The sequence below is a fragment of the Andrena cerasifolii genome, chromosome 4 (assembly GCF_050908995.1).
Source record: "Andrena cerasifolii isolate SP2316 chromosome 4, iyAndCera1_principal, whole genome shotgun sequence".
In the NCBI taxonomy this organism is placed as follows: Eukaryota; Metazoa; Arthropoda; class Insecta; order Hymenoptera; family Andrenidae; genus Andrena; species Andrena cerasifolii.
Window position 1 is genome coordinate 7,448,769 of NC_135121.1, and position 24,811 is coordinate 7,473,579.

Genomic DNA, 24,811 nt, shown 5'->3' on the forward strand with positions numbered 1-24,811 from the left:
CCTAACCGACTGAGTTTTTATACCATTTAAATTTTTCCCGCGCGTGACGAAGACTCGAGTCATTAAAGCAAATAAACTTTGTGGTGACTTAATTAAGAATATACTCGACCAGAGCAGCGAGGTTAAAGAGCGAATGTGTTTTACACTTTGTTGTGATCCTTCTTCCTCTTCCGTTGGAAGGAATACGTTCATATTTTGTATTTTTAAATTATTACTCTGTAGGAACCTTTATAAATCGCGGGATTCGAATAACCTAGTTTTACTCGCGTTGAATTCTAATTCCCACCACGTGCGGCGTTACAGTCTGTTTCGAGCCTTTCTCGGTAAAGTTGCATGTGACACTAAAATGGTAAGAGGTCCTAGAACTGCGCAACAGAGGAATGCATTGGGTGTTGAGTCATAGACGAGGTATAGGATAGACCTATCACCTTATGGATGTTCGTGTCGCCACCCAAAATCTGTTACCGACTCATAATTTCAGGCACAGACGAGGTATAGGATCCTATGCCTCGTCTGTGGTTTAATTTATGAAACTTATTGTCAGCCGATGAAGATAGAATCGCGCTTCCTTTATTACCGAGCATGATATGTACTTTCAATTCTTTCTAGTAACGCTGTAATATTACAGGAATCTGAATCGGTAATATTGGATGTCGCATGAAAATGCTAAAAACATCACGATTCTTAGAAGAGTGTCACAAAAAATTCATGATAATTCTATTATAATTATTACGATAAATGTAAATGTATTAAGAATAATTTGCAGCAAATGAATGTATTTGTATTATACCTATGTATATCACGCCTTAAATATACAATAATATACACAGTTTATATATAACGTTTATGTTTGCTTTACAAGAATAAATTTGTATAAGGAATACCTAGTCAGTCGTTATATTTTTATGCAGTTAAGCGCTATCTTCAGAAGAAGAGGCGGGATACTTCTCGATCCAAATTGTTCCAAAGGGCTCAGCCTGTTTCATAATTATAACTTTATCCGCATAAAATTCTAAAAAGTTATAATAAATGAAATTAATTAATGGAGGCGAAGCAAAATTTAACACGAATGTCTTAATTGAAAATCGAGAAATCACGATATTCTGTGGGATCATTGTGTTACAGTTAATAGCTAATTGCATTTACCTAAGCAGTATTGAAACGCACAACAAGCATCCATTTTGTTGTAATGATCTGATGAAATTAAATCATGGAAAGTAACTGTGTATCTTTCCTGCCAGTGAATTTCCAATAATGCTAGAACCTCTGCTTTGGCCAAATATACGTTGAAGCTACAATAAAGTATAAATGAATTGTCATAGAATGTTCTATATACTTACGTTAATGTTACATATAATTTTCAAAAGTCAAGGAAGGCTGCTGACCTAGAAGAACTGCTCTTCGATGAACTTTTCGGCCCCCTCTCGTCCGAATCGCGCCTCCCTGGTATTTCAATTGCTCCTCTGTAAAAACTCAACTTTAGCATTCAATAAAACGTAAATTAAGGATTGCTTATTAAGCAAATCGATTGATTCAGCATCGAATTATACTCAGTCCTCTCTTCGAGCCCGATAATTTCTGGAAGTTCAATCAGGGATTCTGCGATTTCTTTTCTCTGGTGTTCTTCGCACTCTTTGGCCTGAAATTCTTCAATTGGAAGCATCCCCTCTATTGTCTTCAACTGACCAGTCGTTTCGATTGAAGTTATCGGTAATTTACTCGACAATTCACCCGTTTTGTCTGGTAATTTACTCGATGCATCCGCGCGCAAGGTCGTCTCGTCTGTGAAATTAAAGCCGCGACATCACACGCTTGTTCTATGGCTCATAAGTAATAATAGAAGTTATGCTTTCTTCCAGCTGGGAACTGCGACGGCTTTCACTGTTGCGACAATACGGAAGAAACAGAAGCGTTCCGATGCTCACATGTTATTTGCTCGGCTTCGAAGTCAGGCACATCCGAAAATTCATTCGGAGCAATGAAATGGCGAGGAAGATGTCGGCTGTAAAATCTGGTCAGAGTGAATCCCCACGATTTCCCTAGAATTTTCACCGACGGTTGCGATAGATATTCCTTCACTGATGGGAAAACGGCAGATGGATGGTGTTCCTGAGTAATAATAAACAGCAATTTCATTCGGTTAGTTGGATCGGAACGATCTGTTCGTATCCTTAATCTATAACTCGATTCCTTTAATACTAAATAACTTACTTTGGTGTGAGCCCTAATGTCCATAAGCCATTTCTGCATTACGTTATCGGATAACTTAATCTGCTCGTCGAAAAGTTTTCTGTGGCTTCTCTTTTGCCTCGGTACCTCGATGAATTCTACACCTTCAATGGTAGGATACTGCTGTCGCGATTCAGATTCTAACGCATCCGCAGGTGCAGCTGCCTGCACAGATTCTAACGCGTCCGCAAGTGCAGCTGCCAGCGCAGATTCTGGTGCAGGCGGTTCTGCAGGTGGTTCTACAAGTATTGGGCCAGGCGAAGGTGGAGGTAGAGGTACTGCCATTTCTTCAGCGCTTATCTACAAAACGACATGTTAAAACCTAGCAAGGAATCGTTAACAAACAAATCAACATTAACTGACACAAGCTCCGCGCTTCTCTTAATTTTCAATTAAACCTAGAGCTGTTTTCTCGTTCACATACTTTACTCTTTTTCGTAGGAGTTTCCGCAGGGGACTTCAAAGTTCTCTTCTTAGGAGTTAAAGGAGCAGATTTGTTAACTTGATCTGAAAAGCATCATGCGTTACTACATCTATCCCGAAGTAAGTAGAAGCGTCCACGGATTTATTGAAATTCGAAAACCTTCGACGACCACCAACGATTCCCTTTTGTTCCTCCTAGCAAAAGCTGCTCGCGTTTCTTTCTCCGTCTCGGGAATCTCGAACTCGAGATTGGTAATGTCGGCCAGAGGGACTTGCACGGATCCCTCGGTGATTTCTTCCGACTGGTCCCCAGCGAATCTTCGTATCTCGTTCCTAAGTGATACGTGTCAATAATTCGACGAGTGTTAGCACAGAGATCGAGCGAGTGAGAGAAATTTTGGGGGAATATTAATTGAGAAGATGTAATTAAAGTGTGTAGGAGGGGAAGCAGTACGATATACTACCGTTCATTCCAATCATAATAACGTTTGAAGGGATTTTTGTTATTTGAAATGAAAGTGATTGAAATTCAAACTTTTCGAACTGTGATGTCAGGAGGTGTTAGAATTGTGGAATTTGTGGAGACACGAGGAACTAACAGGGACGAATCCTTGGGTCCGGGTAACATGAATTTCTCCATCTCGAAGCTGGTCAACGCCCCGAAATTCATTTCGTGTTGCATCTGTATTCGGATAAACGAAATTTAAACGGTCCGTGTGTAGGCATTCTCGCGTCGCATTTACGTTCAAATACTTTTGATTAATCATTTAAGCTTTTCGATTAGGCTTCCTTACCAAGTGTTCCACGACGGAAGTGTAAGGCTCTTCCGCGATGAGATGTAAATTCGTTGGTGTTTCCACAATGCGGAACAGCTCGTTTATTTGAGGAGTATCTGGTATGTCTAAAGCCGATGCCACATTAAACTCGTCTCTGTGCCTAACAAAAGCAACTTTTATTTATAAAAGAAATTGGCATTTGCCGAGGTCCCGCTATCGAAATATTCGGCGATTCGAGATTTTAAAAATGTATTTTAGCTTGAAGTTAAAAGACACAGTAGATTCATAAAAAATTGGAATTTCTGTAATGCGCGTTCCGGACTTAGAAAATTATCAGAGACGCAGGAAAACATCTATATCGATTTCGATCGAAATTTATGGGTACATCTTTTCGTTCCATCGTTACCTGTTTATTTCAAGTAGGGTCCAGTTTATTTCAAATAGGTAATCTACAATAGAAAATAATAAATTCGTGATTACAGTGTATATTTTAATTAATCTCATACACGCAGTGGAATTACCTTGGAAAAGTTTCGTCTGATAAAAAAGTAGCTTCGTAGCGCCGTACATTAATTGGGAAGAAAGGTAAAGACTAAATCTGCCGCAGCTTCTACCATCCCGTATTTCGATTGTCGACAGGATCTCTTCGCTGAGAACCCGAGAACAAATGAGCCAATTAATCCAGAAATAATAAACAACCTGCCATTAACAATTGAAACAACTGCGAAGGAAAGGTGCGTTTAAACAGCGCGCCGAATGTCTACGTATGTCGCAACTACGCTCGAAACAAAAGATAGACAGCCCCTGAATTTAATTAAACCGTTACCCCCACCCCACTTTCACTTACGATCACGTTCGATAGATTAATATGATTTGCACCCGAGGAAGTGGCATTTAATTTAATGGTAATTTCGTAGTTCGTATTTGGAAAGTCCCCCCTTCCCGATTGTCCGTTGGTCAGAAATTGAATTACCAAAAATTGGATACTTCTCTGAGAAATCCTATTCTCCCTATTGCACATAGATGTCACAACGACGCAACAATAAAATGGACCATTGAGCTCGAGACTCATGAACGAATGCGTATGCAAAACGATTTTACCAGAGAATGGACACGTCGATCTTCCTGATGGATGCTGGCTTGCATTTTTTTTTAAACATTTTCTCGCTGATGGTCGCGGCCATCCAACACCGTGCCAGTTTACCTTTTCGTCGAAAGGAAAGCAGCTCAACCGAGTAAAACATCGGGAAGGATTTAAGTGAAAGCTCGGACTGCAACTGGTGTAAGGTATAAAATGGGAGTCGTCGCACCGCCGAGTTTTGTTTCTGGCAGATTTAACGGAAACTCGAAAATGAGTGTGATCGAGTAGGTGATCGATCGATCGTTTTATTGGCGAGGCTGGCTCCATCTGGTAATTGAAAATCGTGCGTCGCCTACGACCTGTCTGGACCTGCCGTCGTCCCCCACTTTCTTCCCATCGCACTGCACACAAGCATATTCCTACTCCTGTCCGTGTGCGCTGCCTGTGCTCGCGAGCCCCCTTACCATTTTCATGTCACACCCAACGTTATCAGCCTAAAATAGGGTAACCCCTAGGACGGTATTCAGAGTCGCTTCGTGAGACTAAGATGATCCTAAGAATAAGTAGCGACTGTGAATACCATCCCTATACTTCGTCGACTGAATTACAGTCACAGACGAGGTATAGAATGTAAATGTGACTTTACCGACTTGAGTGAACAAGTTGAGTTTGTTCCCGAAGTCAACGGTCTCAAATGTAGAGTGCGGGTCAAAACCATTGATCTTTGAAGAAGGTCGGTATTTCAGTTCGTGTGACGCGACACCCATAGAATGTGATGCCTATCCTATGTACAACTAGTCCGTGGTAGTGGTGTCATCTTCGTATTTTTACCCTTCATGGGTAAATGCCCACAAACAGCTGTTCGATAGGAGATGTTTATCACAACTTCTTTGGGATATTTTTCACTTTAAAAGTTCGGTTTCTGTCAGTTTCCGAGATAACAGACGATAGTGATGTAGCGTTCAAAATGATAGCCGTCGCGTAATTAATTACTGCTTCTTAGTAAATACGTAACCTCCGTCACTTGTAGAATTTGTAGGGAAATAATCATGGCTCAATGTAAGTTAACCCCTCGCGAGTTTATAAGTAACGCCTTCTCCCCTCAAATCGCTGCGGTGTGTTCGATCGCGGCGGACGCAACTTGTCAGAAAAATAATTTATCATTCGTTGAGCTTCTGCAACCGTTCTGCAAATTAAACACGGAAGGTAAGGAACATAGCCTCGCAACATTGTCAATGATCGCCAATAGTTTGCATTATTAGTTGCGCTCTGTGCGTTTTTCTTGTACGTATAGCTTCTTAAGATAAACGGCGAAAAGTATCGCAATCAGCTTTCAGAGATTTAAACAAGCCGTTTCGAGATGACGATAAAATGTAACAAATTTGTGTATTGTTAAATCGAATAAATATACTGTAATGAATCCCTGATTGTCTTTAGATATGTTTTGCATAATTGAATTTATCGATGGTAGCGTTATGTGTGCTTGGTTGATATGGTAATTGTGCGGCATTGACTAGTCGTTTCATTATCATAGGTCATTTTAAAGATCCGCAAGGGAATACCGTAACAGTTAGAAATCTTCGACTTTTTATACAAGATGTTAATGCTCAGCCGCCAGAACCAAGCGTCGCCAGGAAAATGTTGAACGAAGCGGTTAGCTCTGTTACATGTGAACATACGACTTGCGTACGAATTGGAACAACGGAGCTGGACATACCTGTTTCGGTCCCTTGGTTCGAAGCATGGAGGGTAATGTTTCTGAGCGTCCAATTCCCATCGGACCACGAATTCACCAAGCACTTTCTTGCTTGTATGATAGTTGTTTCTACAGCAGAAGACAATCCTTTGGAGAAGATACAAAATATGGGTGCACAGTTACACCAAAGTATACCCGGAAAATTGCCAAAATGGTTCAATAACAATACGCTTAGATATTACATCTTAGTACACGATACTACACAGGATGATAGGAACAAGTATTTAGCTCTTATTCTACTGACTACGTATACATCTTACCTCATTTGTCCGCAACTAATCGTTCGTAATCTTTCTAGGGCTGAAGTAGTTTTTACAGAAATGAAAAATATCTATGGTGCTAGCAACTGTTTCTTATTACAAATGAATTCTCGACCACCGGGTCAGTCTGACGACAATACTCATTTGCCGGATCCTTGGAGTCAGTTTCTGATAAAGCATTCAGATACTTTCGCAGGTAGCGAGCAAAATAGCTCCCCTCGTACGCCCGCGGATACTACTGGTGTCTCTGCTATGCCAAATGAAGTTACAACAGATACAGACAAGTACGATTTAAATTTCATGTGTCGTAGGTAAATTAAGATAAATTGCGCACCATGGATGTTTGTGGATTTGTATATTTGAATTTTGTGTTTTAGGACAAGTCAGGCTGGAACGCCGGTGACCCTACAAAATTCTGCACTGGCTTCGCCAGATGTAAATAGTACTGTTAATTTTTCATCCGAAATATCTGAGTCGGCGAGCACACATTTAGAAGTTGGACAGGAAGCTGTATCTGTTACAATTCATCCTTTAAGTCCTGCAGCTGAGAAGCCACAAAATATAAATTCCGCTGTACACATAAGAGGGCAAGCAGTTAGCGATACGCCGATAAACGTGAACGTTTGGGCAGATTCTCCTAGTTACGTGACAACACAACATGGTGCTAGATTGTCTACGCAAGACCTCGAGAGATTACGAACATTAATAACAGAGTTCTGTTTGAAAAGTTTATTACCTTACGTGGAAAAGCAAATCGGTCTACTGAACGATGTTATTTCGAACAAGAAAGGTGTCAGTAGATCAATTTTTAGTGCTACGCGCCGATGGTTCGGAACGAATAAGCCTGGGATACCAGGACCTACACCATCGAATGCTGTAATGTATGTTGTTCACCAATATTTATATGTCATCTATCCGTGTAGTTGTTACTCGTACATGGTATTAGATTAGAAACAAAGTTCTAGCATATATAAATATATAAAGTTCCAGCTTGTTTGGATTTCAGTTATACAACAGAATCTCCAGAATTACAATTGCGTCGCTTAGGTGACTTATGTTTCATGTTTGGTCACTATTCTCTTGCTTACCAAGCGTATCATAGCGCGAAAAGAGATTTTGCAGCGGATCAAGCTTGGCTTTATTACGCAGGTGCTCTCGAAATGGCCGCATTGAGCGCATTCATGCAGGGCGAAACTAACAGAAAGACAATTGAATACATGGACGATGCGATATTAACTTATTCGAACAGTTGTAAGAAGCCTCAGTTTGCAACGAGAGCGACATTACTCAGTGTCGAGTGTTTGAAAGGTCGAAATTTATATGGAGATGCTGCGAAACAGTTAATTCGTATGACCAGCGAAGATTCAGACTTGCGCTCCGCGCTCTTATTAGAGCAAGCTGCTTATTGTTTTATCGGGCCGAAAATGATGCGCAAGTATGCGTTCCATGCTGTTCTTGCTGGTCATAGATTCTCGAAAGCGGGGCAAAGAAAACATTCGCTACGATGTTACCAACAAGCGTACCAGGTATTCCGCGTTAATTTAACATTAAAGTATTCCGGTAGATGATTACTGTTGCTACAGTAGATAATTCTTGTTACAAGGTCTATAGTGGGAGAGGCTGGTCGCTAGCTGAAGATCATATACATTTTACCATTGGTAGACAGGCTGCGTCATTAAAACAAGTTTACGATGCGGTTCAAGCATTCGAGAAACTCTTGAATGCTTACAGTAAGCAACCAGCACCGCAGCAGGCTACATTTCTACGCGAATTCCTACATATCCATAATGTAGGTATAGAGATTATATGTGACTCTTTTGGTCCACGCGTGTTCTGCTCTTTTCATAATAATCGGAGTCTGCGCGTTATAGTTACTGTTTCAGGAAGGTTTAGCGAATCATCAAGAGCTTCCTACTTTGCCTTTACCATTAATAGATAGTAATAATATTAAAGTATTGTATGGTCCTGTAGCCAAGCCATACGAGAACTATATTCCAGCGAGCCACGTTTCATTTAATACCGAGGAATGTGACGATGTGAGATGGTCGAAGATGGAAGAGATGCTGATAACGGAAGCTCAGGGATCCTCTTCTATGATGTTCAAGCCGACAGTTGCATTATACTCAAGTACAAGTAATAATAGTATAAAACCGAATGCAGTTTTAGACGAGCCAGTACATTTTTTCATCGAATTGCATAATCCGTTACACATACCTCTGCCATTATCTAATGTTACTTTACTGTGGCTGTTCACTACGGCTGAGGGGCAAATTACGAACGAAATGAAATTGCCGGAGAACGTAAAGCCAGCGGAAGTGCAAGTAATCGAAACAATGATTTTGCAACCGGATTGCAGGCAACACATAACGCTGTCTCTTGTACCGAGACAAGTAGGAGAATTAAAAGTGTTGGGGTTAAGCTATGATTTATCTAATCCGACACACGCAATAGATCCACCAGTTGTTAATCCAACGATAGCCATTACTGGGAAAAGATTGTTCGAAGTTAGAGGACCTAGGTTAAAGAATGTTAAAGAGAAACCAGGTGTAAATATGTATGGCGCAGACCATAGATTGGATATGAATGTTATCGAGAAGGCACCCTTGATGCAGGTAATTCGAATACAATTACCATTGGGAGATTTAATATTTTTGCAGTAGAATCATGAAAACTTACTTTCAGGTCTTCTTTAGTAAATTGTCCCCGAAGATGTTATGTGGCGAAATTCAGAGAGCAGAAATTACTTTAAGAAACGCGGGTAATGCAGCATTATCTAATATCTACTTAGCATCTACGGACGCTAAGTTGATCTCATTAGGGGACGTGCAGATGAGCACTCAAGAAGGTACATTTAATTTACAAGCTCCATGCGGGTTTTAAATGGAATTTTCAATGAATACCAACGTATGAATTATTGTTCTAGAGCATGTGACGAAGAAAAGTAATAAACTCGTAACAAAAATTCCGTTACCTTCCAATAGAGATATATTGAATATTAAAGAGACTCACACGATACCATTGTGGATACGTGCACCTCACGAGAAAGGAGCGCATCGTTTAGATTTACTTTTTTACTACGAGAACAGCGATCCAAAGAGCATGATAAAGCATCGACTGTGCAGGCACACGTGGCATTTCACAGTTCTGGATTCTATACAAATTAGCGCGATCGCTTCAAGGAGTGTGCTATTCAAGGATGTTTCGCCTACGTTGAACTTGATAGTCTGCGTTAAAAACGCGAATCTCGTTCACGAGTCCATTACGAATGAAATCATGCTGACCAATGTGTCGTTTCAAAGTAACACGTGGTCCGTATTCAGCTCGTCCGTTCTACCAACCGATATTAAGATACAACCTCAGGAAATGTTTCACCTAATGCTTAAGTTAAGAAAGAAGGCCGAGAGCGAGTCGATATTTTCGGACGTATCGTTAACCGGAGAAGCCGATAGCGCGACGTCGAGCGTGGATTACCCGTACATCAGTTTTATACAAAGGAGAAATATTACGTCGTTAGATATGAATGAGAATTTCAGCGAGATGCAACTGCAATTCCAACGGTCGTCACAAAACGTGGAGCAGCTGGCCTCGTCTGTGACGATGACGCTGAACTCCACTTTAATCATTAGATGGCGAGGAAAAGTCGTCGAGGGCGGTATCGTTATTAGACAAGCGATCGGTCAGCATCATCTTGACATCGAGTATTTGAACAAAATATACAAGCATCCCAAGGAGATTCAAGTGGAGTCGAGCGAGTACGGGGGACGCTTGAAAATCTTTGGCCCGGATAAAAACGTGCTCGATTCTTTGGCTGTGACTACTAAAGAACAAATTTTAGAAACGGAATTCATGAAGAACATAATCTCCTTCTCGCTGTGTCATGCTAGACAGATCACGCATAATTTTAATCAGAGTCGATTGTGTTTTGTCCCGGTAATAATGTATATACAGAATCATTTAGAATCACAAATCGATGTTAAAGTCAATACAATAGGTACTAGCAGGTAAATATTCTTATACGTAAAGCATTACTAAAACTCTTCACGTTTCGTGTACAACCTGGTCCGTTTCTTTCCAGCGGGACGCATCTTCCGAATGTAAAGTCACAATTGTATTCTCCGCAAGCTTCGACGTTCTACAGATACGCTTGCCATTCGGCGATCTGTTCTCATATACAACCACTTACCAGCAATACTGTGAAATTGCAAGCTGTACTTCCGGCTCCTGGGACGTACGATTTAGCGGCCCGCGTAGAAGTCTCTGTAAGAACTGTAAATACTAGAGAATTCATCTTGCAGAAATGGAGAATGGAGAGTATATGTATTATTAACGGTGATAGTAAATAGTCGCAAACTATAAAGGTATTATTATTATCATTATTACGTAATGTAATAAATTAATTTCATTTATGTAATTTAAAGTCATTCCTCGATAACTATGTAAATATCTAGTACAAGTCAAATTATTACTATTAATCGTAAAAGTCTACTGCGTATTATTTAACACGTTCCATACTTTCTTGTATTAAACTCCTTTCAGGTAGCATACCTTAGCAAAATCTCGTGCGTTACTGAGTGTATCACCCATTTGTTACAGCATGGTCCATAGCGCTCGTTCCACACGGAACAGCCGACTTTGAAAACATTATTGTAAATTAAGCTATTATAGACCGATACATTAAAGTCATCTTATGTAAGAACATGCTCAGCTATAATCCCTCGAGTGAATGTCGGAATTGTAGCGGGGAAATTCTCTCGCATAAATATATTTTTTCGACCAGCATTTCATATCTTCCGAAGGAGAATAACGAAGGCAATTTGTGGCAGCGTAGTTACGGAATGCTGTAAAACGATGAATAAGTAACAATAGATGATACATTTCTTACAGTGGCGAGCAAAATCTTTGTACGAAGATGCACGTTGCTATACCGGTGAAACGGCAGTGTAATTAAACGCAAGAATAAATGTTTGATGCCCGGGAAGAATCACACTCGAATATTGAAATAACGAATGTATGCGGCATTGAAATTGATTAGCGGTGGTACGAGTCTACGATATGTGCGACATTTCATGTACTAAGTGGTAAAAGATATTCATTACAGTGAGGCATTCACTGAGTAAGTAGTATGAGCCTGCATAAAGCAGCCAACCGATGAGATTGAATGGTAGCATTCTCGAATATTTATTTGTAGAAATTCCGGATAGAGAAATATTTAAAAGTGATGTATAATAGTAAAATGCAGAACCAATAAATTTGAAAGGATATATATTCGTATAACAATGACATATATCTGACTCCATTACTTACACACAGTAATATATATATATATATATATATTTTATACGTTTAACATCACACAACAAGCGCGCCAAACGCTTTCACATAAATGGCTAAAGCAGTATAAAATCTCACGTTGCATAATTGATAAATTATAAATATTATTTACATGCACGTAATCTGCGCGCGCGAATACAGCAATAATGGCATTTTTGATATAGCGTTAGTTATGCGCAACAACTTAACATTTTGTATATAGTCAATATCACATAACGTTGTAGTAAGGTTCCTGAGTTACTTCGTAAATGTAAATACATGTTGTTAATTTAAGTAAACAATCATATTGGTTGACGAAAATAAGGAGCAATTCCACGAGATGTTATAAAGTATTTGTATATTCGCTTCGCCCGTATAGCATTATTATATATACTTTTATATTTGTAGAAAAACTATAAACTTCTTTTTATCTGTTTCTTCTTTTGATGAATTGCAGTGACGAGTGTTGCAGGCAAATAACATCTCTGCAGATGTGGGCCTTTGTCGACCCTTTGATTCGTACTTCTCTGCTGTTAAAGTCGTTTGTTGTTTTATATAAACATTAATCCTTCTCCTGTGAAATTAAGGACAAAGCAAAAAGCCTCCCGATTTTTGCCAATTTTACTACGCCGACTTCCATATGCATATCGCTAAATTTCCAGCGCAGTACATATAGAGAAGGTGTTTTAGCTGATAAGTGATTTCGAATCCATAGCCCTCCCCCACGACCGTGTGCCACGACGCTCCGAATCTCTTATCCATCGTCTCTTTGATCATCCGTGAAACGCTTTCGTAATTGTCCGCGTATTTTTCTGCCGCGGTCACGCACAACTCCATCGCCTCTTGTTTCATTTCGTCCGACATATCGCATTTCTGCAACACAGAAGGTAACTTGAAACTTTTCCACAATTCGTATTGGAAATGGAATGAAGTGGTGAAGTTTTTTAAAAGAACCAAGTTCTAACAGCAACAATTTTAAAACAATTGAACATTATTATACCTATAAAAATAATGTTTCCCACATAATGACCACCCCTATTGATTAAACACTGCTGACGGACATTGGATTTATTTCTCTTCAACATAGTTCGCGAAATGATATTTGCAAAATACATTTTACTTACTCTGCAGAGAGGATACGTATGCAATATTTTAACGACATCTTCTTTCTTCACTTCGGTCATCTCTTTTTCAATTAATGTTACATAAAAATCGTATCTGCCACTGACTTGTTCCTATTTCGGAGTCGGTGTAGAAGTTGCCATCTTCCAGGCGCTCGCTTACCCCCGAACCCCTAAGTCAGGGGTTCTCAAATAGTGGCTTGAACTTGGGGATGGGTTAATTGGAAAAGAATGACCCATGTTGACTTGCATTATTTTTAATTGTTTCACGTTTTCAGGATATGTTGAAAATAAGTTATTATATGTTGTCAAGTAATAATCAACCTCTTTAAATTATCAGTTCCTCTTCATTAAACTTTCTAAATTGTTGTCACATAAATTTTAGTTCGCGTCATTAGATGATATGTAAAAACGAATGAATCATAGTTTGCCTTCGCAAATTTTCGAGAACAACAATCGTACGTTCGGATGATAACTAAATATTCGCTTGTAAAAGTATTCAAATGGTAAATGCATTGTTTATATTAGAGGGTAATTTAAAATTACCACTCTCAATTAGACTTTTCGTATCATTATCTTTATTTTACACGATCACGTGCAGTGCAGTGTATTCAAGCACTTCGATATTTTGTGATCGTGAATGAGGTTAGATGTTCAGCTAGAAAAAATTGATTTTTGAAGCCTGAAGAGTTTATTATTTGCAAGGTTTTCAATTATTTGCTCGATATATATCCAATGCACTTTAAATAATAGAAGTAAGCTCTATTATTAGCGACTTACTATTGAATAAGTCATATTGAAATCTCGCGCAATAGAATAGATAGCTTTAAAAGTTATTCGGCCTCAAACGTAAAATATCTTTCAAGCAGTGTATAACAATTAAATATCTTCTTTCAGAAAAATGGCATCCCGGTTTAGCGGAGCATTACAAATTACCAATCTGGATGATTTTATCACTCCCTCGCAGGTACTTGCATTGCTATTCAGCTTTACAATAGCAAATTATACAAAACATAGCTGTTTCCAATATATATGATCACAAGTATTATTTCTTTTTAATAGGAATGCATAAAACCCATAGAAATCCAGGCTTCAAAGAGTAAAACTGGTGCAAGAATTAAAATTGAAGAGGACGGAGCACCTGTTTTATTAAACAAAGTATATGTTACAGTCAGATGTTTCTTTAAAAGCTTAGTCATATATTGCTTCCTAATTTCTTACTTACTCTGTGTTTACTAGGCTGGGGAATCTGAAAAACTACAGAAAGTTGAGATCACGCTCTCCGATTGTTTGGCTTGCAGCGGTTGCATTACATCCGCGGAGAGCGTGTTAGTTACTCAACAGAGCCAGGAGGAGTTGCTAAAAGTATTTAGAGAGAAAGTGTCCCAATCTCGTGTAATTATTGCCAAAGAATTTTACCCGTTACACCAAGTGTTACAAAGAAATGAATAACATTTTGTATACAATTTTTCAGAGCGGCGACGGTACATGTTCGACGTACATAGTAGTCAGCCTTTCCGTGCAGGCGGTGCTATCCATCGCGGAGCGTTATAATCTGAGTCCGGAACAAGGGCTGACTAAACTTGCTGGTTACTTTTATCAATTGGGAGCAGACACGGTTCTAGATATGACTGTAGCCGATGATTTTGCTCTTCTAGAGTCTGCGAAAGAATTTGTAGAACGTTACAAAGTAGCTAAAAGTGGTTCGAAGAATCAGCTACCAATGTTGTCGTCGTCTTGTCCAGGTAAAGGGCCGTCCTTAAATTACGTAAGGGTAATTTTGGCGATTTCTTACCCCCTCCCTCCCCCCTGTATAAGAATTTGTAAGAATTTGATATTGCAACCCCTTCTTTATGTAATATATTTTACATTGAATTTCAGTTATTAAAATTCTTTTAAAGGTTTATATAATTCATTCGACTCGGTTTCGGGAAATTTAAACTAAAACTATATACTCTTCTGGAACATTAATGATAGAATTTTTATTCATTGAAAATTATGTTAAAAAATATTACGTAAGACGCTACCTGCCCCCCCCCCCTGTACGCAAACGTAAGAAATTCGCAATCCCCTCCCCCCAAAAAAAGCCTTACGTAATTTAAGGACGACCCCTAATGTATATGATTTTAGCCATATATAATATGTATTACAAGAGATACGAAGTAATAACGTAATATTATTCGTTATGCACGCATTTTTAAAGGCTGGGTGTGTTATGCTGAGAAAACCCATGGTAGCTTCATACTTCCGTACATAAGCGTAACAAAGTCCCCTCAACAAATTATGGGATCGTTGGTTAAATATCATTTAGCTGAAACTATGGGTCTCTCGCCAGAGCAAGTATATCATGTCTCCCTTATGCCCTGTTACGATAAGAAGTTAGAGGCATCTAGAGAAGATTTTTACAACAACCAAAGTAAATCTAGAGACGTAGATTGTGTTATAACGCCAAGTATGTACTTAAAAGTTTACGCATGCTGCACGCGTGTATTGTATTTACTTATATTCATTTTTATCTCGTAGTTGAATTAGAGCAAATGCTTAACGAGAACAATATTCCGTTAAGTGAAATAAATGAAAAGGAAGTTCAAAGGCCTTTCGAACCGCAAATGGACAAGTTAAAGAATGATTTATACGGCCACAGCGGCTCAGGATCTGGTGGTTACGCTGATTTTATTCTTCGCTATGCTGCGAAGCAACTGTTCGACGAAGAGATCGTAACGGTTGAGTTTAGAAGTCTCCGAAATCCTGATTTTCAGGAAGCAATTTTCCAAAAGGATGGAGAGACACTATTAACATTTGCAATCGCTAACGGATTTCGAAATATACAAAATCTAGTGCAAAAATTGAAACGAGGAAAATGCCCGTATGATTACGTTGAAGTTATGGCGTGCCCTTGTGGTAAGTTACATTCGAAGAATGGTAGAACAAGATTGATACGCTTTATCCATGGATCCTAATTTAATTACTAGGGTGTCTTAATGGAGGAGCTCAAATTAGACCCTCGAGTAACATCCAACCACGTGAATTGGCACTGAAATTGGACTCTATATATCACGAGCTACCTCAGAGTAATCCCGAGAAAAATCAGGTTGTTCAAAATTTGTATAAAACTTGGCTAGGTGGAGAGTACACTGACAAAGCTTTGACATTCTTCCACACGCAATACCATGAAATTAAGAAGATGAATACAGCTCTCGCAATAAAGTGGTAATTATAACAAATTGCTTTGGTAATTCCGATTAAAAATTGCGTCTACATTTCATCTCATTGACATATTAGAGGCCGCCTTTAAATTACGTAAGGGTAATTTTGACGATTTCTTACCCCCTCCCTCCCCCAGTATAAGAATTCGTAAGATTTTATATTCCCCCGCCCCCCTCCGTCCTTACGTAATATTTTTTACATTGCACTTTTTCAGTTATTAAAATTCTTTTAAAGGTTTACATAATTCATTTAACCCGATTTCAGGTGTGCGATGAAACATTGTTTTTTGAGCCACTCATATTGAAAATTAAGTGAAAAAATATTACATAAGACGCTACCTGACTCCCCCTTGTAAGAAAACGTAAGAAATTCACGACCCCCCCCCCCCCCCTCAAAGGCCTTACGTAATTTAAGGACGACCCCTTACTACATAAAGCAAGTACTTAAAATGAATTATGCGCAATGTTAGTAATGGTAAAGAAGAGACGAAATCTGTTTACTTTAATAGCATCGATTTCACACATATATTACAAACAGAAATTTAATTGACCAGAGTTATGATATAGGAATATAAAGAACGCTTTTTGTAAATAGCTTGTTCAATAAGGGTTTGTAAATACGTTTGGTAATAAAAAGATATATAGATTAAGTACAACGATGTCATTGAAACAATGGATTTATTAAATACAAGTATTTCACAAAAAGTGCAACATATAGAACAACGAACGTAATCTATGCTTTTCTATAAAATAATTAACTTGTAACTCTGTTCATTCAGTGTAATGCTAGAATGTACAGCAAATATAGAAAGTCGCGTGGATTGTATACCAATATCTTTATCACGTACAGTACATAGCGATGTATCTGTTCAAAGTACAAAAGATTGTCTTTTATAGGTTCGCGTATTGTTTAATTCTGTAATTCATTTTTCCAAATAAATTATTATTTTATATTTTTCGTTTGGCAGTATAATTGCACTTTGTACATACTACAATATAAAACAATATATTGGTAACTTATATATCCACAACACGATATCTTAACTTTATCTTTAATAATAGCGTATTACTTCCAATTAAATAATACTGGTAAAATAATGATAAAAAGTACAGGCAAAGAGGAATTTTGTTAAAACAATTAAATTAATATCATGATATTCGTTTTAAAGACTGGACTACTATACACAGCGTGGTATTTACAAAATAAACACTTTACGCTTAAAATATACAATATTCTGTTTAAATAAATACGTATTTCGATCTTGTTTAAAAGTATCATATATATTACAAACGTTAACTTACTTTTATAATTACCGTAATGAAAGTAACGTGTAACAGTTTTGTTACATCACATTGAAATTAGCAATTAGTGACACATTATGCGTATATCATTTTAGCATGTTAGAAATTCTTTTCCGTCGCCCAAGTATTGCGTGCTAAATTTAAGTGTACAAACATATATTTGGAACAAGCAAGCTATTGACATAAACCGGATGTAAGTGATTATGCTTTATCCTCTTGTGCAAGAATTTTTATACGCAATATTCATTATTTTCATTTTGTTTTTACTCCTCTCAATTCCCCGAACTTGAAACATTCGCATTAACGATCTATTGTCACATCCATTCTAAATTTATTTTGGCCTTTCGATCTAAATTTATTTGAAGCATCGAATATATGGTTGAAAAAAATTAAAGAACTTTGATTACCTAGAGTTTTTATTATCTAAGGTTTCTTCGTTCTCGTTCATTTCTTTAGACTCCTCTTTTTTCAAATCCATATCCGCGAGGCTGTCTTCGATGTACGTAATCGAATCGTGGTCCATACTAATTCCTTCATTATTCGCACATGTATTTATTAACCACCCTTGGCTGCTATCTATTTCCTTGGACACGACAAGAAATAATTCCTTCTCCTTACTATCTATCTGGTCCTTTAAGAATACAAGCAGGTCGCTCTCCTAATAAAACCATCAACGTGTTAATTTCAATTGAGAAACATGTGTCTCGAATATGAAACGGATCGTCGACCAACCTTTCCTATAAGTTGCGGGGAATCCAGCTTCGAGTCGAGATTGTAAAAGGTGCCATGAATTTTCCTCAGGGCAATCCAATGACGTCTTTTTAAAGGTAGTAATATGAAACCTAATTTATATTCTGCTGGCACATTTAATATAAATCCTTCAATGTTATCCAGACACAGACAGTTGAGATCTCTGAAAACATTTAAACATTTTAAATTTTCTAAGCCCCTCCTCGCAACAACGCATCAACGCATCTGCGATCACTTTGCTCCACAAACCTGCGTTTATCGAACCATACTGCTTCGCGCCCTCTTCGTTGTAACGCTGCCATAATAACGTTGATATCGTAATTACCGATTCCTAACAATGACTTATGAGGATTAATCCATACATCTGGGCTTAAACTATAACAAATTTGGTCCAATTCCTCTTTAGTATATCCCTTCTTTTGAAATAAATTATTTAATGCGTGTAACGCGCAGAGCTCGTTCAGCTACGACGAAGATAAACAAAAATATTGTATGGTATAAATGTATATAGCTTCGTGTGTTGCGTATATACAAATTAAGAATATAAATAAACAAATTACTTGTCTTTCATGGTATATGGATCCAGTCATATCGGCTGCCGTACTCGCAACCATTGTATCTACATAATTTCCCTTCAATTCTATATTGCGAATTTTATTATTTATTCAAACATTTAACGAACCTTACAGACTGCCATGTATCGATAACCTTGTGTACCTGATAATTCTGTACAGAACCGAAGGTTATTCACTGAAATTCGATAGCAGTCTTTATCAATTATCATCAAATTATAATCGAAATACAGTGCGCAGCGAAAAGCAAACACTGTCACGTCGGAATACGCTGCAATTTTCACAAATATCCATTGAAAACGATCGCCGACAGATCCTGATACGATATATGCACCGTTCGTTTACGTTCATTCATAATTGCAACGCGTTAAGCACGATAAGATAGGGTGTGCAATTACATTCAATTTTGTATTCGTAAACGCTAGCATTCGACGACAATACGTGGTAAGATATGGTAAGGTATAAAAATGGTTTGAACCAGTATCCTTCTTCAAACTAGAAAACCAAACTGCTCATTGGAGATTTGTTGGACGACTGACGAAACATCTCGCGCGCGACCAACACATCGCGAAAATACGAGGCCTTCCCGAGGTTTGAATCTTCCAATTTAACGTAATCGGCAAGTAGCTAATTTTACGTGTCGAATTTCATTTTAATAATTGCAATCCTACTGGCGCAATTTAACTCAACAGTGTATGCAACACGAACAATGCGAATACAACGATATTGGTCAACCTGTGCAATTTCACATGTGATACACTTTACGATGTACACATAGGTATAAACAAGTTCCTTGCATTTAAACCTTCTTACCTTTTCAAAGATGCTGCAGGACCGTCGCAGAGAAATAAAATTATCAGTAGAATCGAGAAATGTTATACCTGCCGCTGTTTTCAAACAGTTTTACTTTCAGGTGACACTTTTGAATTGTATTCAAAATGGAAGTTGAATACAGGTTCATAAGGGAGATAGATTGTAAACAAGGGGCTGTAAGATCGGTACGGTTCAGCGGTATGTAGCGTTTGTCGCCTGAGATTAATCCTCGCGAGCAGATAACTTGTACATAATTTATTTTCAGTTGACGGTGCATATTGTTTAACCTGTGGGTCGGACAGGAAATTGAAATTATGGAATCCGCACAGAGGTGTTGCTTTAAAAACGTACGGAGGGCACGGAGACGAAGTAATGGACGCTTCTGCGTCCTGCGACAGCAGCCAAATCGTGTCTTGCGGATTAGATAAGTCAGTTATTCTTTGGGACGTATCGACTGGGACTCCGGTTCGTCGTTTAAGAGGTCACGTAGGCGCTGTTAATACAGTAAGGTTCGTTCTAGGAAATATTGCGCGCTTCATTATTACACGCATACGTAATTGACGTCGCTTCTCTTCTGGTTCAGATTCAACGAAGAATCTTCCATGGCTGTTTCTGGATCCCGTGACAATTCCGTTATGTGTTGGGACGTGCGTTCCAGAGGACACGATCCTGCGCAGTGCTTAAGCGGAGCTAAAGATTCCATTTCCAGCGTCAGAGTATCGGATCATGAAATCTTGACGTCCTCGTTTGATGGTAAAATACGTAGATACGATATACGTGTTGGCGAGATGTATGGGGATTATATGGGAGGTTAGTAAACAATATAATGCGACCGTATGGGAAAGAAGTGGAATGTAAATTTTATTCAAGTGTGGCACAAATATTACAGACGCAGTGACGTGCGCAAGTTTCACACGAGACGGGCAATGTATAGCGGTTAGCTGCGCGGATGCTGTGATAAGGTTAATGGATAAGGATTCCGGGGAGTTGCTCGGAGAGTTCGTAGGTCATATGGCGAACAATTTGTGCTTGGAATCAAGCGTCGATGCCCAAGACACTCGCATTCTTTCCGGGTCAGCAGACGGGAAATTGTGGATATGGGATTTGGTCTCCCAGAAAGTGGTGGCGAAGTTATCGGGAATGAAACCAACGAAACATCCTGTAGTATCATTAAGTGTCCACCCGCAAACAAACTGTTTCTTAGCCACTAATGGGCCGAGCGTGTTAATGTGGAGTACCGCGTCGGCGGTACAAGAATAATACTCTTGATTTAACAGGGTGGCCGATGAGCAGTTGCCACCTGGGCCCCTGCTCAGAAGGCCCCCCAAGGCCCCATAAAAGAAATTACGATTTTATCCAAAGTATATTTTTTTTCTGTATTATTACATTGATCCCGTTTTTAGTAAACTATCGCTTTATTTTCCCGAAAAATGGGCCCCTCAGAACGTTCACCACCTGGGCCTTTTTTTCTTAAATCCGCCACTGCCTGTAACCTACTCATGGGCTCAAGCACTGTACTCCTACTCATATTATATACATTTAAATACTTGCTACGTTGGTAACTTACTACACTCCTAATTAATAAAATACGGAATGTCTAACGAGTAGCATTCGAGCTACGCATTATAAACATACTCCCGGGATGGTCAATGCTTAATTACCCAGGTGTTTAATACAGAAGATCGGTTTCTCGGAGTTAAAGGCCGTAGTTATCTTTGCAAGATTTCGCGGTGGTAGCGTTGCATAGTATGTTTCACCTGCGTAGGAGAGAGATGGAATATGGGTTAGGTTCAGTTGGGTCACGATATACAGTTAAAAAAACAGGCTACGAGTACGCACGTAGCGTAGGTTTAAACAGGAGCGAGAGAGAAAGAGGGAGGGAGAGCACCTGCGCGCGCAGGTGGCGCGATACGGTGCGTCAGAATCAGTGGTCGCCACCGTCTCGCCCGGGAGAGGGAGCGGAAAAGAGAGAAGGAAGGAGCGGCTCCGCGGAGTCGAAGGGAAACAGAGCAGCTGCGCAAGAGGAAGAAGGGGCGACGCGGCCGTGCCGCGGGTGAGAAGGACAGGCGAGAAAAGAGGGAGCCAAGAGATATACAGCGAGAGACACGGAGGTGCTCGCACACGGGGCGGGCCTGCCAGTCTCAACCACTTCGTGGAGTGCACTTTTTATTCTGTCCTCAAGCACGCAGCCACTCTGAATTGTTGGCTGTTTGCATGTACACACGATCGAGGATCCGCGACTCGCCCGATGCAGAGTAGAGGCTATTGGGCCGCGTGGTCTTACGAGACTTTACTGGCGATCAGTCAGGACTTCGTGTGCAAGGATTGTTGTTGTTGTTGTTGATCGATTCCCCCCCGGTACGCCGGCTGTCAAAGTCACGGGGAAATACGGCTGGTAGTGGCCGAAAGCGATCTGCGGACTGTTCGAGCCAGTATTCAAGGGATCTCGGTGGCAGTGGATAGTGGTGGAAGAGTGGTGGTGGAGGAGGATACGAACGGCGACGGGTGTGCGACGAAAGAGGGTTGTTATGGGGCGAAGCTGTCGTCTGCTGCTACTCTCGCCGCTGCACTTGCTGACTATATTCGGCTTCCTCGCGGCGGCTGATGCTTTCTCCACCGACAGTAAGTTGCATATTTCGAACGTCGAATTGAACCAAATAGGAAGGGAAAGTACAAGGTGAACGGGAGGGGGGTAACGTTGCCATCGGAAATGTACGCGAGATGCAGCGGTTGTTGATTGATAAAATATACGTATGGGATGTGCCATGCGCCGGTGTCGCTTACATAACCGACATCCTTCGCCGTGCATTTTCGTTGAGGTAGTTCCTAGAAATCGGCCGACGTAGGACGCGGGAAAGGAGGACGGTCGCCGACAGTAAAATATCTAACGTTCCGGGCTCGATATCTATGATCTCTATGGGGTGGGGGGGATGCTGGTGGTGCGAGGTGCGTTGGTCTGAAAATGGGGGTAGACAGCGATAGATGGAAGCACGTGAAGATCTTCGGTACGCTGTATACGTATACACAGTTCCCGTTTGGTGTTCGGGATATTTTTGGGAAACCGTTGAAAGAAGTATACGTACAGTGTATGTATGTAATTGTAATTCAATATTTTCTCTCATTTTCTTGAGAATTTAATTACACGAGCAGTGTGGATGCTTATTTTCGCGATACTAATTTAATGCGTGAACGCTTCTTTTATTCAAAAGATTCTCCATGGAAGATCGTATTTTTGTTGAAAAGTTGAATGATAGGTACAATGTTTTTGAGCTGTCAGATACATATACTTCTAAATTATAATGCTTAAGAGATGGTAAAGGTAATTGCACGTTAAAATGATTATATTATTTAGAAGCTAGACTGTAAGGCCATCCACTTTGCATACACATATACGTATATTAGCTTATCGCAAGTATATGAATTTTACGAAGTATGCTTCAGATTTGCATGAACGGATAAATCAACAGACTCGTTACAATAAGTTGGTAATATATCGACAAACTTGTACAATTTATTGGACGATTGATATTTATTAACTCTTGTCAATTGATTATTGCTGCGTAAGATATGAACGGATCAAAAATTGATATTTTAGAAGTAATTGGATAAATATGAAATGATCGAAGTTAAAAGACAGCAACGTGGGGAAACGTGATTAATTAAGAGCGATAAGGTGTTCCTATACTAACCGTAAATTAAATTTAAATGCGAATTATTGATTATACACGTTTTATGTTCTTATTTGACCACGTTTTCCCATTGACATTTAGTTTGCTTCAACGGCTAAAATAATATCTAAACACTTCCGTCGCGAAAGGTATTTAAACACATTCATCATATACTATACACCATAAACTAAGAATTATTAAAGTTGACCAGATATATAAAGTCTCAAAATTCGCATAATTTTTCATAAAATCATAATATATTCAAAATTCAAAATATTTATAGATCATTTATGGCTGGTTCTCTACATGCACATAACTTCCATACCCGTCATTAATTGTTTATCCACGCTGTTGTATCATTACACGAATTCTAGTTAAAAAAACATGAAGCAAGTAATTCCGATTTACGTAGAAACAATTTACAATCATTATTTACATATATCGAAGATGTAGGTACATTTATTAACCGACATCAAAATAGAGGAAATAGTTTCGGTTATAGATTCGATCCGTATGTATTTTTTTTGTCCCTGCATAACTCCTCAGCATATGGACGGATTTTGATGATCTTTTTTTTATTCGAAAGAGGGCGGTGGTCCGGTCCCATCCTACTCTGCATCAATATTGGCCTAATATTTTGCCAGTTCTGGTTAATAATAAAGACTATTGTCACCTAATTATTATTATGTTATGTGCGTACACGCATATCTCCTAAACATGTTGTGTCAATATATATAAAACTAAAAGGACAAAAAAAAATTTTTTAAAAATTTAAAAACCGACTTGAAATAAATAAAAATGCTCTAAAAAGTGAAAAATAATTTAATCCCTTATTTAATCTACGACTCTCATATTTTTTAAGTCGGCGCCAGATTTACACAGTGCAAATGGTGAGACGCCGACTTAAAAAATATGAGAGTCGTAGATTAAATAAGGGATTAAATTATTTTTCACTTTTTAGAGCATTTTTATTTGTTCGGAAAACCTAGAATGGTTATTCAAATAAATCGAGCCATCGGATAGTCTACGAAAAGTCTTCGATGATCAGCTGTTGATTTGCTGAAGCAGAACCACGTCGATATATATATTTCTGTCGCCCCCTATTATCACCATTCGATAATTCCTCGGAGCAATATATGTATCGGCTGATACAAGCAAAGAGAATGGATGCTCTTTCCCCGGGGGAATTATCTCGGCAAATTATTTCAGACATTATGGATGGTATGCGTCAAAGTACCATGGCACAGGAAACAGACTAATATCCGAAATGCATTAGTGTGCACGTAGTTAATCCCGCTAATTTGCATAGAGGCGGATTCTTGAATTATCGCTGCCATTTGTATCTTCGAGGCACCGCGAATCACTTAATCTGCTTTCATTTATCGTTTATTGATTCGTCCTCGAATTGTTGTCGGATTAAACGAACAGAAACTACGATTTTGATGTGGCAACGGAGAATGCGTCTGATCGTTTTCCTTACCGACGAGATACAACGCTCTTCGAGCGTGGCGATCGCGTTTTAATCGCAAAATCGTCGAATACTC

The 24,811-nt window shown here is 39.1% G+C and overlaps 7 protein-coding genes across 21 annotated transcripts in view; 4 read left to right on the forward strand and 3 right to left on the reverse strand.

Annotated features, from left to right (window-relative positions):
• Positions 1-776: 776 nt before the first annotated feature.
• On the reverse strand, positions 777-4,850 carry LOC143367953 (uncharacterized). Its single transcript, XM_076810228.1, has 13 exons — positions 4,530-4,850; positions 3,950-4,077; positions 3,835-3,877; positions 3,447-3,588; positions 3,252-3,334; positions 2,813-2,985; positions 2,654-2,736; positions 2,212-2,529; positions 1,926-2,109; positions 1,551-1,782; positions 1,386-1,463; positions 1,147-1,292; positions 777-1,012 (listed from the first exon to the last, which is right to left on the reverse strand). The coding sequence occupies exons 1-13, from the start codon at positions 4,670-4,672 to the stop codon at positions 912-914; spliced, it is 1,854 nt and encodes a 617-aa protein (XP_076666343.1). The 5' UTR covers positions 4,673-4,850; the 3' UTR covers positions 777-911.
• A 506-nt stretch (positions 4,851-5,356) lies between these two features.
• On the forward strand, positions 5,357-11,802 carry L(3)76bdm (trafficking protein particle complex subunit 8 homolog l(3)76BDm). 3 transcript variants are annotated; one of them, XM_076809802.1, is made up of 11 exons: positions 5,357-5,715; positions 6,044-6,485; positions 6,564-6,809; positions 6,903-7,406; positions 7,532-8,051; positions 8,129-8,314; positions 8,397-9,137; positions 9,208-9,370; positions 9,449-10,526; positions 10,601-10,883; positions 11,119-11,802. In XM_076809802.1, the coding sequence occupies exons 1-10, from the start codon at positions 5,559-5,561 to the stop codon at positions 10,866-10,868; spliced, it is 4,305 nt and encodes a 1,434-aa protein (XP_076665917.1). In that variant the 5' UTR covers positions 5,357-5,558; the 3' UTR covers positions 10,869-10,883; positions 11,119-11,802. The 3 variants fall into 3 exon arrangements, with proteins under 3 accessions (XP_076665917.1, XP_076665916.1, XP_076665918.1); XM_076809801.1 differs by lacking the exon at positions 11,119-11,802 and having other exon boundaries at positions 10,601-10,936; XM_076809803.1 differs by lacking the exon at positions 11,119-11,802 and having other exon boundaries at positions 9,208-9,365; positions 9,447-10,526; positions 10,601-10,936.
• A 56-nt stretch (positions 11,803-11,858) lies between these two features.
• Positions 11,859-13,098, reverse strand: LOC143367757 (dynein axonemal light chain 4). Its single transcript, XM_076809913.1, has 2 exons — positions 12,960-13,098; positions 11,859-12,708 (listed from the first exon to the last, which is right to left on the reverse strand). The coding sequence occupies exons 1-2, from the start codon at positions 13,017-13,019 to the stop codon at positions 12,460-12,462; spliced, it is 309 nt and encodes a 102-aa protein (XP_076666028.1). The 5' UTR covers positions 13,020-13,098; the 3' UTR covers positions 11,859-12,459.
• Positions 13,099-13,390: 292 nt separating this feature from the next.
• On the forward strand, positions 13,391-17,120 carry LOC143367725 (putative cytosolic Fe-S cluster assembly factor GH10760). Of its 4 annotated transcripts, none has more exons than XM_076809847.1 (9): positions 13,391-13,462; positions 13,854-13,923; positions 14,019-14,114; positions 14,196-14,351; positions 14,431-14,701; positions 15,160-15,408; positions 15,480-15,857; positions 15,929-16,234; positions 16,587-17,120. In XM_076809847.1, the coding sequence occupies exons 2-8, from the start codon at positions 13,858-13,860 to the stop codon at positions 16,168-16,170; spliced, it is 1,458 nt and encodes a 485-aa protein (XP_076665962.1). In that variant the 5' UTR covers positions 13,391-13,462; positions 13,854-13,857; the 3' UTR covers positions 16,171-16,234; positions 16,587-17,120. The 4 variants fall into 4 exon arrangements, with proteins under 4 accessions (XP_076665962.1, XP_076665961.1, XP_076665960.1 ...); XM_076809846.1 differs by lacking the exon at positions 13,391-13,462 and adding an exon at positions 13,570-13,711; XM_076809845.1 differs by lacking the exon at positions 13,391-13,462 and adding an exon at positions 13,577-13,601.
• On the reverse strand, positions 14,087-18,916 carry Josd (Josephin domain containing). 2 transcript variants are annotated; one of them, XM_076809894.1, is made up of 5 exons: positions 18,775-18,916; positions 18,464-18,678; positions 18,197-18,377; positions 17,872-18,122; positions 14,087-14,617 (listed from the first exon to the last, which is right to left on the reverse strand). In XM_076809894.1, exons 1-5 carry the CDS (start codon positions 18,826-18,828, stop codon positions 14,611-14,613), a joined length of 708 nt encoding a protein of 235 aa, XP_076666009.1. In that variant the 5' UTR covers positions 18,829-18,916; the 3' UTR covers positions 14,087-14,610. The 2 variants fall into 2 exon arrangements, with proteins under 2 accessions (XP_076666009.1, XP_076666010.1); XM_076809895.1 differs by lacking the exon at positions 14,087-14,617 and having other exon boundaries at positions 16,824-18,122.
• A 631-nt stretch (positions 18,917-19,547) lies between these two features.
• On the forward strand, positions 19,548-21,152 carry LOC143367741 (WD repeat domain-containing protein 83). Its single transcript, XM_076809884.1, has 5 exons — positions 19,548-19,564; positions 19,700-19,797; positions 19,865-20,108; positions 20,183-20,409; positions 20,489-21,152. The coding sequence occupies exons 2-5, from the start codon at positions 19,725-19,727 to the stop codon at positions 20,857-20,859; spliced, it is 915 nt and encodes a 304-aa protein (XP_076665999.1). The 5' UTR covers positions 19,548-19,564; positions 19,700-19,724; the 3' UTR covers positions 20,860-21,152.
• A 507-nt stretch (positions 21,153-21,659) lies between these two features.
• Positions 21,660-24,811, forward strand: part of LOC143367709 (low-density lipoprotein receptor) — a 60,250-nt gene continuing 57,098 nt past the window's right edge. For 2 of the 9 annotated variants that reach the window (XM_076809816.1, XM_076809817.1), the window contains exon 1: positions 21,674-22,221. In XM_076809816.1, the coding sequence (XP_076665931.1) occupies positions 22,128-22,221 (94 nt within the window). In that variant the 5' untranslated portion in view covers positions 21,674-22,127. Of the gene's footprint in view, positions 22,222-24,811 lie in introns of all 9 variants that reach the window. The other 7 variants (XM_076809814.1, XM_076809819.1, XM_076809811.1 and 4 more) reach the window with 6 other exon arrangements.